The following is a 14,625-nucleotide window of genomic DNA, read 5'->3' on the forward strand; positions in this document are numbered from 1 at the left end:
GACTGATCACCTGGGATGCTAGTGAGAGAGGTCATCTTCTCTCTTAGTCTTCTGTTCAGTCTGAGCTAAACAGGCTAAAAACAGCCTTATTATGGAAATTCTATTTTTTCATTATCCATGTACCACCCAGCAGGATACTAGCATTGCTTCATAATGCTCAAGCTTTTAAGTCAGAGTCTTGCTTTCTGTGGTCAGAAAGGAAGAAGCTAAGCTTGCTGAGGTGGAATTGGAATCAAGAGACCCAGACATCTAGATCAGCAGACAAGGGAGCACAAATCGTAGAACTACAGTGAGTCTATCTCTGACTTAAGAGGTGGAACTCAAGGCAGGAAGCAAAGGCTTTAATGAGGTGAGGACCCTCAGGAAGAGGATAAGCTCCCACACAATTCAGTGCAGGCTGCCTCAGGTCATCAGGAGGCTGGAGGTGGGTAGGGAAACCAGGCAGAGTGGTTGAAGGTCATCAGGTTAATCTTGGTTCCTTGCAGACTTATTATGAAAAGAATTCTATAGACTGTGCTCTGGGTCTCAGTCTGCTGAGTCCCTGTGGGAGCTGGTGGAGGGTTGCTTACACCCTTCACAGAGAGAGGTGCTTATCTCTTGGCACTGGCCTCCTAAAGACACAGCACCCTTCTGAGGGAGCTACAGGTGAGGTTAGCAGAGAAGAGTGATGAACAACCCAAGGCAAATTATGGTAGGGGACTTGGTTTTGTTCAATGTGTCTGAAAACGTCACATGTGGAAGAGACCATTTCCAAATTTTAAGGAACATATAGAACATGTGACGTGGAAGGGGGCTTTGGGTTGGATGGTAGAATTCAAACAGGGATGAGAGGAAGGGACAGGGCAGGCATCACCGTTTCAGGCAGAAGGATGTGAGTGAGCAAAGAGGAGGCTGACTAGGATCTGAGGCCAGCGGGTTGTGGGGGCTGAGGGTCAGAAGAGGCAGGAGAGGGCTGGTTCAGATCTTCCTTAAACTTGACTCCTTACAGCAGCTTCATCAGAGTGTGTGTGTCGGAGGGAACACCCTGCACTTCCATTCTAATGACCCCCACCCTAGACAGGAAAGGTCTGAAGCTGCTTTCCTAAGAATATAAATCCAGCCTGGGTCCTTCTCTGAGACACAGAAAGTTTGGAAAGGCTAGAAACAGTACAGATTCCTCTTCCCACTCCACAGGAGGCAGATTGGAGGTCCATGAACTGAAGCTGAGGTTAGTGCTAGTGATCAGGAACAAGGGATGGGGCACAGGGAATAATGTACACTGGATATTCCCCCAATGTACATACAGACACACACACACAATGCCCAACACACAACTTTTGCCCTACACAGGGTGCAAAGCAAAACTCAGGACAGTCCTTTATGGACTCCCACCTACCCATGTGGCTTCCATAGACTCCCAAATCAGCACCCAGCAACAAGATCCTAACCTCTTCCTCTGTGGTCTGGTAAATATCTTCCATATAGTCCCCATGCCTGTGCTTATGTCCTCAGAAAGATATACACCACCACACAGGAGACGCTGTGGGGATTGTTATGTGTAGGAAGGTCCTCTTTGGAAAGCTTCAGGACAAGAGGGGCTAGGCACTGAGTCAATGACGGAAGAAGAGGATTCATCCGGTAGGGTGAGGATCCTGAGCGGGAGGGCAGCTTGGGGAGGTGTCAGAGGATGTCAGAAGGACATTCTCTGTGTATTCAGAGAGTTGGCAGCAGGAAAGTCAGAGTAACACAGACCAGGGGCAGCTGGAGCTGAACCAGAGCTGGGAGAGGCAGGTGTCTGCAGGAATCAGGCTCTGAGTGGAGGTGTCCTAGGAGTGCCGAGTCTCCTGCTTCCTCCAATTAAATTATCTTCATGGGCTCACTTTCTGGCTTGTGGACCTCACTGCACACTCTAAGAGGCTCCTTTTCTTTAAATATGTTCACCAATTACCTATGAATGAAAGACAGAGGGTTTCAAAAAAGCTGAGAGAGGCCCCAGAGTGGTCCACATGGAACCAATGCTGCTGATATGAACTGCATGTGAATTTCCCCAAAGTGACCAGCTCTACATTGGCCCCAAGTTTTAAATTTTCTTTGTAAATACCTCTGACCACATGCTGAGAGACAGCAGGGCCAAGAACAGCAAATGACTGGGTTGACAGACCTAGGAGAAAGACCTTTGAGAGGCCAGGCTGGGCACAGCTCCCAATTCTCACCTTGTATGTGGCCTCTCCAGATGCCTGCTGGCTCAGCTCTGCATATTGGTCTCCACCATCATTATCCCTCTCATTCTCCTGGAATTCTATACCTGAGTCATACACAGAGTGAAGCTTGAACCTTGGCCTTGAAAACATATACCTTCCCCCATGGCAATGAACCCCAAGGCCAAGCCCACACCCACCTTCCCCTTCCCCAGAGATAATCCTTGAGCAGCAAAATGCAGGAGGAAGGCAGCCAAGGGTTCAGTGGGGCAGGGGTGGGATGTGGGGCAGGAAGGAGAATTGAAACATGCCTCTTCCAGTCTCTATCTTCCTCTTCTTCCCACGTGTCTTCCAAAGGAACAGTCCAAATGCAGGGATCAACAGCATAACCACAACAGCCTTTATGATGCATGGCAGGGAGTCAGCACTGACCTGTCCATGTGAATCTGTTTTCCTCACACAGAGGGAATGAAGAAAGTTAAGGAAAGACAGAACTTGTAATACCCATTGCCAAGGGGAGATATGGAAAGAAGAGATGGTGAAGTCTGAGTGAAAAAGGAAGGAGTGAGGCAGTATCTTTCATTCACCCAGGTCCTGAGCTCCTGCTTGATGCCAGGGATGCTGAGAGGAGCAAGCTGGAGTCACACAGGGGAAAGACTGAAAATACCAAAGTCTTCCAGCCAGAGAGATGGCAGTGCCATAGAAGTTTATACCTTGTACACTGGTCTTCAAGGAGGGCCTCCCAGAGGAGGTGATGCAAAAACTGAGCCTTGAGGGAGGAATAGGAGTTTGCCAGACATTCAGACTGGGCACAGCTTTCCATGAAGGAGTGGAAATGGCTGTTTCCACTTCCATTTGATGCAAAAACTGAGCCTTGAGGGAGGAATAGGAGTTTGCCAGACATTCAGACTGGGCACAGCTTTCCAGGAAGGAGTGGAAATGGCTGTTTCCACTTCCATTTGTTTGTTCCATAACAAATCTCCAGCCCTAGGGGTGCAATCACCCTAGATCAGCAGGCAGGAGAGGGTAGGGCAAGGGCAAGCTGGGAAAGGAGGATCAGAGGGAGGAAGAGGCTCTTTCCAGAGGGTCTTGTGAGTCATGCTGAATGTTGAACTTTATCTGAGATTCCAGAATGGGACCAAGGGAAATGTATGAGATTTTAAGTGATGCTGACATATCAGCTCCCACCAGCAGCTCATGGGAGATGGTTAGAGGTGCTAGACTGCACACAAGATACCAGGTCATTCATTCAGTAAAATATTAACTGAGCAGTGCTAGAAGCTTTGTTTGGTATAAGAATTAAAAAGAGAACAGGACAAGTCCTCTGCCCTCAAGGTGTTCCAGGCTATGGAGAAGACAAACCTGTCAATAGCATTGCTATTCAGTGTGGGGTGGCCATGGACTGCTCCTTAAAGGGGGTGATGCCTGAAGCAGGACAGTTACAGCAGCTGCAGTGCCTTGTGCAACATGAGATTGGGGCACCCTTTGTTCAAACTTGATTCATAATGCTACTATAACCAAGTGCGGGACATTGGTTACATGCCCGTGACCTGAGGAAAATCCTTCAATAGGAATAAGTAAGGAAGTAAAAAACTCTTGACTTGGGAGGTTTGATGGTAGAGGAAACAGCATTTCCAGATGCTCAGAAACTTGCAATTGCAGGACACATTCAGGGAAGCCAAGCAAACAATTCACTGTTAAGTGTGTGAGGTAAGGAACATGGGCAGAGGAGATTCAGAGCCCTGAATCCTGCAGGGAGTCCCTGGGTTAGACTCCTATAGATGATACAGACCAATCACAAAATCCAGTTGCTTTTCAAAAGACTACAGTGGATGACACACTATGGATAATGTATAAGGTAGGAGAAGTGCTGGAAAGCTAGTGCCCTGGACCAGCTCTGACACTGCCCTGCAGCAGCTGGGAGGGAAGGAGCTCCTGAGAGGGCAACAGGCAGGCAGGTGCAGGCAGCAGGGAGCATGGGTCAGGAGAGGGGTGAGCCTGCAGAGAAATATATCTCTAGTGAATGCTTTTGCTGCTGCAGCCCTAGTTCTCTTCACCACCCCTGCTCTGCCTCCAGGGCCAGCTAGGACAGGGAATAGATCATCTTGAGCTGGGTGGAGAAGATTTTCATTAAAAACAAATCCCTGTTTCTTGAGGGAAATATGGGGATGGAGTTGTACTGGCAGGCAAGGTCATGAGAGACAGTTAAAAGCAGACATACTGTGGCTGTACCTATCAGACTCCTTTATGGGGTGACCATTAAAAGGTGGGGCTAATAACATGGTAGGGAGAAAAGCCAATGACCCTCACCCCTGAGCTCTGACAGTGCCCCTCCCCTCTGGCAGGTGCACTCACCAGAAACACAGACTTTCCCAAGGTCTAAGGTGGAAGTTTTCTGGTCCACCTGGTTGCTGACCATACAGGTCAAGCTGGCACTGGGCTGGCTCAGGGGCAGGCTCAGAGTCAGGTTCCAGGAGTTGGTGGGTAGTTCTGATGTCACCCTCTGCTCCAGCTCCCTGGGAAGGCCCATGATCTCCCAGGTCACCTTCAGGTCTTCTGTGTCCCCTGAGGCTGTGCACTCCAGGGTGGCATCGCAGCAGCCTGGTGTGACAGATGCAGATTTGACCAGGATCTGGGGAAGGGGTGCAGGATCTGGGAGAGAAGAGACAAAAGAATGGGGCTCACATGATTGGAGAACATTCCAGTCTGTACATTCTCATCCATTATCTCACTGAAACCCTGCCATTCTCCCCTTAATGATAGTGAACACATTTTGCAGATAAAACACAATTTGCAGAACTAGAACAAATAATTTCACAATTTGTATGGAAATACAAAAAAACCTCGAATAGCCAAAGCAATCTTGAGAAACAAGAATGAACTGGAGGAATCAACCTTCCTGACTTCAGAGTATACTACAAAGCTACAGTTCAAGACAGTATGGTACTGGCACAAAAACAGAAATATAGATCAATGGAACAAGATAGAAAGCCCAAAAATAAACCCATGCACCTATGGATACCTTATTTTTAACAGAGGAGGGAAGAATATACAATAGGGCAAAGACAGCCTCTTCAATAAATGGTGCTGGAAAAACTGGTCAACCACTTGTAAAAGAATGAAACTAGAACACTTTCTAACACCATACACAAAAATAAACTCAAAATGGATTAAAGATCTAAACATAAGAACAGAAATTATAAAACTCCTAGAGGAAAACATAGGCAAAACACTCTCTGACCTAAATCACAGCAGGATCCTGTCTGACCCACCTCCCAGAGTAATGGAAATAAAAGCAAAAATAAACAAATGGGACCTAATTAAACTTAAAAGCTTTTGCACAACGAAGGAAACTATAAGCAAGGTGAAAAGACAGCCTTCAGAATGGGAGAAAATAACAGCAAATGAATCAACTGATAAAGAATTAATCTCAAAAATATACAAGCAGCTCCTGAAGCTCAATTCCAGAAAAATAAATGACCCAATCAAAAAATGGGCCGAAGAACTAAACAGACATTTCACCAAAGAAGACATACATATGGCTAACAAACACATGAAAAGATGCTCAACATGACTTATTATCAGAGAAGTGCAAATCAAAACCACAATGGAGTACCATCTCACACCAGTCAGAATTGCTGCTACCAAAAGGCTACAAACAATAAATGCTGGAGAGGGTGTGGAGAAAAGTGTAAAACTTTTCTTACACAGTGTAAAAACCTCTTACACTGTTGGTGGGAATGCAAACTAGTACAGCCACTATGGAGAACAGAGTGGAGATTCCTCAAAAAACTGGAAATAGAACTGCCATATGACCCAGCAATCCAACTGCTGGGCATACACACTGAGGAAACTAGAATTGAAAGAGACACACGTACCCCAATGTTCATCACAGCACTGTTTACAATAGCCAGGACATGGAAGCAACCTAGATGTCCATCAGTAGACGAATGGATAAGAAAGCTGTGGTACATATACACAATGGAATATTACTCAGCCATTAAAAAGAATGCATTTGGATCAGTTCAAATGAGGTGGATGAAACTGGAGCCTATTATACAGAGTGAAGTAAGTCAGAAAGAAAAACACCAATACAGTTTACTAATGCATATATATGGAATTTCAAAAGATGGTAATGATGACCCTATATGTGAGATAGCAAAAGAGGCACAGATGTAAAGAACAGTCTTTTGAACTCTGTGGGAGAAGGCGAGGGTGGAATAATTTGAGAGAATAGCATTAAAACATATATATTACCATATGTGAAATGGATCGCCAGCCCAGGTTCGATGCATGAGACAGGGTGTGCAGGGCGGGTGCACTGGAATGACCCTGAGGGATGGGATGGGGAGGGAGATGGGAGGGGGTTCAGGATGGGGAACACATGTACACCCATGGCTGATTTAGGTCAATATATGGCAAAAACCACTACAATATTGTAATTCAGTTCAGTTCAGTTCAGTCCCTCAGGCGTGTCCGACTCTTTGCCACCCCATGAATTGCAGCACGCCAGGCCTCTCTGTCCATCACCAACTCCTGGAGTCTACCCAAACCCATGTCCATTGAGTCAGTAATGCCATCCAACCATCTCATCCTCTGTCGTCCCCTTTTCCTCCTGCCCCCAATCCTACCCAGCATCAGGGTCTTTTCCAATGAGTCAACTCTTCGCATGAGGTGCCCAAAGTATTGGAGTTTCAGCTTCAACATCAGTCCTTCCAATGAACACCCAGGATTGATCTCCTTTAGGATGGATTGATTGGATCTCCTTGCAGTCCAAGGGACTCTCAAGAGTCTTCTCCAACACCACAGTTCAGAAGCATCAATTCTGCGGCGCTCAGCTTTCTTCACCCTCCAAATCTCACATCCATAAATGACCACTGGAAAAACCATAGCCTTGACTATGTGGACTTTTGTTGGCAAGTAATGTCTGTGCTTTTAAATATGCTATCTAGGTTGGCCATAACCTTCCTTCCAAAGAGTAAGCGTCTTTTAATTTCATGGCTGCAATCACCATCAGCAGTGATTTTAGAGCCCAAAAAAATAATGTCATTAGCCTCCAATTAAAATAAGTAAATTAATTAAAAAAAAACACACAATTTGCCAAATACTTAACACACAGCAAGTGACAATAAAGAGGGGAGCCACTGAGGTAAGCTGTATGTGATTTTACTAAATTTTGTGTGTGTTTAGAAAGCCTTGAAGATCTCCAACCAGAATATAAAGCCTGATCCCACCTTCCCAATACCCATTATTTCTAAGAAAATGGGGTTTCTCCTAGAAGCAGTAGAAGTGTGGGACAGAAGGCCTAGTCCTGGATCAGGATCTTGCCCTTCTCTCTTGCACAGATAATGCTTCAGATTGTATAGCCTCTAGAGAAGAGAGACACCTGGTCAGCACTGGGACCCCAGAGAAAGGTTCTGTGCTCACAGGGATGGACAAATTTGTGAGAGATGCAGCGGTAGCAACTACTAGGATGAGTCTGAGTCTGGTTAGAACATGTCACTGAACTTGAGATGTGATATACTGATAAGTTGGTTGTAGAAATCACGTGGGAACCTAAAGCAGCAGCAGTCGATCTCTCACAGCAGATGTTTTCCTAGGCCAGCAGACTTTAGGGGAAAAAAGTGTTTGCTAAGTGAAGCTCTCTGGAAATGTTACAGAGTAACTTTTCTCCTACATCTACTGAAGGCTTCTAGAGCTGGATTGGTGGAATCTTTGCAGGTGAGGCTGGTCTTGGGCTGGCACCGAGTAAAAGGAGAAGGAGGTACAGACTACCCATGGATTTCTGAATTGTGATAGATGAATAATGGACCCCAAATAAGTCCATATCCAATCCTCAGAACCTGTGAGTATGTTAGGTTACGTGGCAAGGTGAAATTAAGGTAACAGATGGAATTAAGGCTGCTAATCAGCTTGCTTTAAAATAAGAAGACTATTCTGATTACCTGGATGGGACCAATGTAATCACAAGGGTCCTTAAACATGGAAGGAAGAAGAGGATGAAGTCAAAGAGTTAAGATTTGAGAAGAACTGGTCCCAAAATTACAGGCTTTTAAGATGGAGGAAGGTGATCATGAGCCAAATAATATAAACAACCACTAGAAGGTGGAAAATACAAATAAATGAATCTCCTTCTGGAACCTCTAGAAAACAACACAGCCCTGCCAATACCTTGACTTTGGCCTGGTGAGACCCATGTGTGACTTCTGACCTGTAACTCAGAAAGATAATAAATTTGCTTCCTGTTAAGTCTCCAGATTAAAGCAGCAACAGACAACTAATACACACATTAAGTAAACCTGGACCTAAAAAGAACAATAATTGTTATGGCAATATCATTTCCCCAAATTTCCATTCTCCTCTCCCAAAATACTGAAGTGGTTTTATCCCTGGTGTAAATCTCAACTCCTCTCACCATTTGCAGTAAACCACTTACTTCCTAATTCAAAGGAGAGAAGGAATCTGAAGGTTGGTATCTGGAAGCAATTCTGAAAAATGGGGCCTGTGTGACATTCCTAGCACAAAAGAACAAGGGAATCCATAAGGTGGGGTAAGGAGGTGTTACTCACCATAGACAGTGAGGAGGAAAACCTGGGTAAGTTCTATTGCTCCAGTGAAGCTGGTTCGAGCCCGGTACTGTCCACTGTCCTCTAGGGTCAGGTTCTCAATCCTCAGGGACATCACATTGGGGACATGGACCCTGTGCTGGTACTTTTCCTGGAGGCTGACCCAGGTAAGAGTGTCTGCCCCACGATGGACTTGCAGCATGACTCTGTAGCTTGACTCAGGGCCAAAGCCCCATGAGACCTCCTCTGGTTCATCTTCTTGATTCTTGGTCAGATAAAACAACACAGAACCTCCTCGGATCCCCTGCATGGGAACATGGGCTCCAGAATCCTGAACTCCAGGACCATGTGCTCCAGAAGTCTTGACCCCAGTGCTGCAGATGCCTAGGACATTGGAAAGAGGACATGTATTTTTTTCAGTAACAATAAAGGATAAAACTATATAGCCTATATTTTAAATGAAATTCATCCAATATACTCCCTTGATTATTAGGAGGCAAACTAGTAACATGAATTTGAAGCAATTCTACTATTAAATCCTAGTTCTAGTGAACTGTTACCTTGAGTAGGTAACTTTAACTAATCTGCAGTTTCCTCACCTACATTATAAATTGAATGAGGTCATGGATCAAAAGCACCTACCACATTTTCTATCAATACCAAATGCATAACTGTAGGAAGAGCTTCTTAATTGTCCCCTTGTGTTCACATCCTTATGTAGTGCCCTCCTCTGGAATGGGGCTGCATCTAGAGAGTGGCTTAGAACTAGACTAGAGCAGATGTGATGGATGTCACTCAGTGATCCTAGGTCATACAAGACTGTGACTTCCCTCTTGCTCACATTCTCTCTCCTTCACTTTTACTCTTGTTCACTCTGAGGAACTCCAGCTGCCTGCCGTCATCTGCCCTAAGGGGTGGCCCACATGACAAGAAACTGAGGGTGCCTCCGGCCAACATCCAGAGAGGAAATGGGAACCCTCAGTCCAATAGCCACAGGAACTGCCTCCCATTAGCAATCCATGAGAGCTCTTGGGATCATATCTTGCCCATTTGACCCTAAGCTGATGCAACCAAGACTCTGATTTCAGTCTTGAAGACCCTGAGCCAGAGGACTCAGCTGATCCAACTCTAAGCCCTGAACTACAGAAACTGTGAGATTATATCTGATGGTGTTTAAGGCAGTAAGTTTTGGGATAACACATTACACAGCAATAGATAGCTAATACAAACATGAAGACTGCTCTCCTTCCCAGCATCTTCAGGGCAATGTAGTAGTCAGGACAGGCTAGGCTGTGCTACGTAATGAACAGTTATAGTACCTCAGTATCTCAGAACAAGCAGAGTTTATATCTCCTACCACAGGTCCCCTCAAAGAGTGAGGGAAGGATCCTAACTCAAATGTTGGAGGATTTACTACCTTGTAGCTGCACCCATGGAGCTCACAGCATCCACACAGGCTCCCAGCCCCACCGCAGGGATGAGAGACAGGAGAATCACACAGCAGTTTCATTGCATCTGTCCAGAAGTAGAGTGCTCTCTGCTCATGTATTTTGGCCAGCACTCATCACAAGGTTAACTGCCAAGGACTAGAATATGAGAGGGAGAGCTAGTGATCATTTAATGAGCTCTACTGTCCTTGTGACCCTGAGTTGTGACCAGTGGGCACATTTTCTGCAGGGCTACCACCTCCTGAGCCCACCCTCCCTCTTCAGACATAGGCCCAAGGGATCTGACACCCTCTGTCCTTTCTGGGGACCAGGTAGGGCAGAACAGAATGAGGGAAAGTGCCCTATTCTGAAAAGATGATCAATCTGCTTCTTCCAGCAAGTCAGGATTCATCTGCCGTGATTGGTCTCAGCATTCCACGGTCCCGATTTTCTTTCCAATTCAATAAAATCTCATCATTTCAGACCTCTCTCCCTCCTGCTGCTGCTGCTGCTGCTGCTAAGTCGCATCAGTCATGTCTGACTCTGTGCGACCCTATAGACGGCAGCCCACAAGGCTCCCCTGTCCCTGGGATTCTCCAGACAAGAACACTGGAGTGGGTTGCCATTTCCTTCTCCAATGCATGAAAGTGAAAAGTGAAAGTGAAGTTGCTCAGTCGTGTCTGACTATTAGCTACCCCATGGACTACAGGCTACCAGGCTCCTCTGTCCATGGGATTTTCCAGGCAAGAGAATTGGAGTGGGGTGCCATTGCCTTCTCCTCTGTCTCCCTCCTGCTGTACTTATTCTCATTCCCGACTCTCACTGGAATCAGAGAACAGCACATGCTAGTGTTCATATGCCCAAGGGTTTCAGATTTTTTTTTGTATTCATTTAATCACTAACTCATTTAATCAGGTATCTCCTCCAGGTCAGGCTTCAGGGGACATCTGTCCAGGCCCCTCTTGTCACAGAGGAGGAGGCTCCCCAGGGCAGAGCCACACCTGGCACCAGGACTCCCCTCTCCCAGCCCAGTGCTTCTCCCCTGCAGGAGCTCCTACCAGCTCCCCACCCTGTCCCTGTCCTCCCCAGGGGCTCCCATCCCAGCACTGCTGTCTCATTACCAGAATCTGAGCAGCTCCTGAAGGTTCATCCTCCAGTTTTCCTCTCTTGAAAGGAGGAAGCAAGAACTTTGAGAGTCTTAGCAGGGCAGGAACTTCTTGCCAGCTGAGGGTTAAACAACAGCCCAGCCAGACTCCCCCTTGCTGGAAAAAAAACCAAACAAACAGGAACCAGGGAGAGAGGAAGCTCAGCCCTCAGGCTACAGAGAGGATCCACTCAGAAGGGAAGAGTGAGCCCACCTGTGAGGATGATGGAAGAAGACTTTGAAAGAGAAGGAAGGGGGCAAGAGCTGTGATCTACCAAAGGTTTAATCCGGAAGGAGAAAAGAAAGTCAGGGAGAGTGTAGTTAAAAACAAGATAGTGTAAGGTCAGTTCAGTTCAGTCGCTCAGTCGTGTCCGACTCTTTGCGACCCCATGAACCGCAGCACACCAGGCCTCCCTGTCCATCACCAACTCCCGGAGTTTACCCAAACTCATGTCCATTGAGTTGGTGGTGCCATCTAACCATCTCATCCTCTGTCGTCTCCTTCTCTTCCTGCCTTCAATCTTTCCCAACATCAGAGTCTTTTCAAATGAGTCAGCTCTTCGCACGTTTGCTTAAATAATGTAAAATTTAAAGTAACAAACCAACTTAAAACTGTGCCTGTTTCTCCCTCTCTCTTATGTAATCTGCCAACCAGAAAGACTATGGACAAAACCCTAATTAACAGAACAGATTTTCCACTTAAAAAAATTGAAAAGTAGAGAAGGTCTACATTTTACTGTTGACATAGACTTTTCTTGTTAAAAGGAGGTAATGTTTTGCAAAGCTCATTCTTAATTCAAGACATCTCTTTATAAGTCTCTAATTCATTAAATTTCATATAACTCCTACAAGTTCATTTAGTGGCTGTGATACTAAAACAAAAAAGCTTTCCAACTTTCTCCGGATTTCATAATTCAATGGGCATTTCCTCATTAGTTTATATTTAATTTCTTTATACATAATCATATAATCTTCCAGGAGGTCATGTATGTGATTAGGGTTTTGTCCAGTCTTCAGTTCACTTTTCACTTAATTCCCCATAGTTTCTACATCCCTTTCTCTTCTCTTTTCCCCTAGTTCACCCACTTCAAGAGCCCACATTACCAGTCTATTGTTCCTTCCATAGTTTCGCCATATTCTTACAACACGTGGATATACAGAAACCCTTAAACTTAAGCTGCTGTTCCTTTTACAAAAGCGGAATTTCATTTCATTGTATTTAACATCCTGCATCTTGCCCAAGAAATCAAGACTACAGTTGCTTCCTCCATCTCAGACAGAGTTCTAGTCAACCTCCTCCTCCACAGGACAGCTGCACAGACTGTCAGGTTCCCTCTGAGTTGTTCCCCAGACCGTCCAAGTCAAGGAGCCAGCTTCTTAGTCTCTCTCCCTGTCTGCAGGCAGCTCTGGGTTCTCCAGACTTCCTATTACTGCTGCAGAGACAATCTTACCTCCCTCAAATGTTTCCCTTAAAATAGTGAAGGCTGCCTGAGCTCAGGTGTCCTTGACTTGCCACAACCAGAAGGTCATTTTGCTCTTCTGTTCACCCCAGAACTCTAAACCAAATGCACTGCATTTGCTAAATAATTACAAAGCTGTTATTTCTTTTTGTTCACGAAGGACATTAGACACAGCAAAAGCACCCTGCCTCCCTGCTCCACCCAAAGGCCCTCCCTCCCAGGAGCCTGGGCCACTCACCGAGGAGGAGGCTGATGAATCCCAGGAACCTGGAGGTCCAGCAGAGGTCTGAGCAGGGCCCCATTTCCGTCTGCCTGACATCCTGCGCAGTCGCAGAAGAAGCATCTAGGAGGAGCAGAAAGACAAGGGAGTGTCACTCAAAAGGCACTCATGTTATTCTCCACCCCTAGGGCAGGGCTAGCATGTTAGTTCTGGTTTGCAGTCCTCCAGCCTGTACTAAGCCACTGAGAGGTTTCCTATTACTATTGCCAGCACCTACAGTAGGTGTCAATAAACAATTCCAGATTAAAATACTGCACTGCTTCACTATGTTGGAGATGCCCATCCTGTGGTCATACCAGACTGTTAATCTCACACTCCCCATACTAGCACTCCTTGGAATCCCCCTACCTGTTCTCCGTGGGAACAGCGCAGCCCAGATAGCCATGCTCATCCAAAGCAGCCTGTGGTCAAGGCACAAAACTCATGCTATTTCAGCCGGGGTAGACCACAAGTCCGCTGCTTTTGGTGTTGTCTCCTATGCCTTCACACTATTCGGTGAGTTTGATTTTCCATAAGCTTCAACTGTCACTTGCCTAAATAAGAAATTACGAGCAAAAGAACAAAGTTCTTTGAGTTGCATTTCCCTCATCACCAATGAAAATGTCGGCATTTATCTATTGCTGGCACACTTACGGCTTTCCCTGCCTTATGGCTTTCACTAGTGCTAGACATGCTCCCTACACACAGGGCAAAGCCAGACTCCACAGGATCTGATGGGCTCTTGTCTGCATCCCACCCACCACTTCCCTTAAGACTCTGCCAGCCCTGTACCTGCTATCACAGAGGGACAGGGAGAGATGTCTGCACTCCCCTCCTAGGCACAGACTCAGCTACCTCAGACTCACTGCTACCTACTGAGGCTCAGGCTCTGGTCTCTTCTCTTGAGACTAAATACCCCACACAGAGAACTGTCAGGTTCCACACCCCGCAGGAGCAGCCCCACCTATCTAACTCCTGGTCTATAAAGGGGAATGCCAAGTTATTCATTTGAAATAAAAGTCTGAGGACAGATGCCAAAACAGGGGCCCAAGACAGCCCCTTCCTGCGAACAGGGTCTCTCCCCAACAATATGGTGGCTTGCTGGGCACAGACCTCACAATGATCTCTGTAGGAGGCTTTTTCTCCCTCATTTTGAAACTTCCTACCTAATTAAAACACTTTTTTTGTGGGAAGATTGTTATGACCCCAAACCTTTTCATGAAAAGTATGGAGAAAGGGAAGAAGTAACTTCACAGTGGATGAGCCTGGGGAACACTCCCTTCAGCCAGGTGATGAAGGTCAGCATCTTCCATGGTATGTCATGTTGGTAATATGTACCCTTGATATGATACAATGAAAATAGCACTTTCTTCAGTGGTCCTCCACCCAAAATCCAAAGCTCTAGTCTAATCATGAAAGAAACATTTAGTTCAGTTCAGTTCAGTCGCTCAGTCATGTCCAACTCTTTGCGACCCCATGAACTGCAGCACGCCAGGCCTCCTTGTCCATCATCAACTGCTGGAGTCTACCCAAACCCATGTCCATTGAGTCGGTGATGCCATCCAACCATCTCATCCTCTGTCGTTCCCTTC

The 14,625-nt window shown here is 46.1% G+C and overlaps 1 protein-coding gene across 12 annotated transcripts; it reads right to left on the bottom strand.

Moving 5' to 3' along the window:
* Positions 1-314: 314 nt before the first annotated feature.
* On the bottom strand, positions 315-13,084 carry LOC145507499 (SLAM family member 9-like). Of its 12 annotated transcripts, none has more exons than XM_081494070.1 (9): positions 13,013-13,084; positions 11,292-11,336; positions 8,747-9,127; positions 6,809-7,054; positions 6,435-6,509; positions 4,533-4,829; positions 2,489-2,623; positions 2,193-2,284; positions 315-1,927 (listed from the first exon to the last, which is right to left on the bottom strand). In XM_081494070.1, exons 3-9 carry the CDS (start codon positions 9,051-9,053, stop codon positions 1,907-1,909), a joined length of 1,173 nt encoding a protein of 390 aa, XP_081350196.1. In that variant the 5' UTR covers positions 9,054-9,127; positions 11,292-11,336; positions 13,013-13,084; the 3' UTR covers positions 315-1,906. The 12 variants fall into 12 exon arrangements, 10 of the variants coding, with proteins under 10 accessions (XP_081350196.1, XP_081350195.1, XP_081350193.1 ...); XM_081494069.1 differs by having other exon boundaries at positions 11,292-11,432; XR_014054903.1 differs by lacking the exon at positions 11,292-11,336 and having other exon boundaries at positions 2,489-2,940; positions 3,046-4,829.
* Positions 13,085-14,625: the final 1,541 nt, after the last annotated feature.

The sequence above is a fragment of the Giraffa tippelskirchi genome, chromosome 5 (assembly GCF_054371585.1).
Source record: "Giraffa tippelskirchi isolate mGirTip1 chromosome 5, T2T-mGirTip1v1.2.pri, whole genome shotgun sequence".
Lineage (NCBI taxonomy): Eukaryota > Metazoa > Chordata > Mammalia > Artiodactyla > Giraffidae > Giraffa > Giraffa tippelskirchi.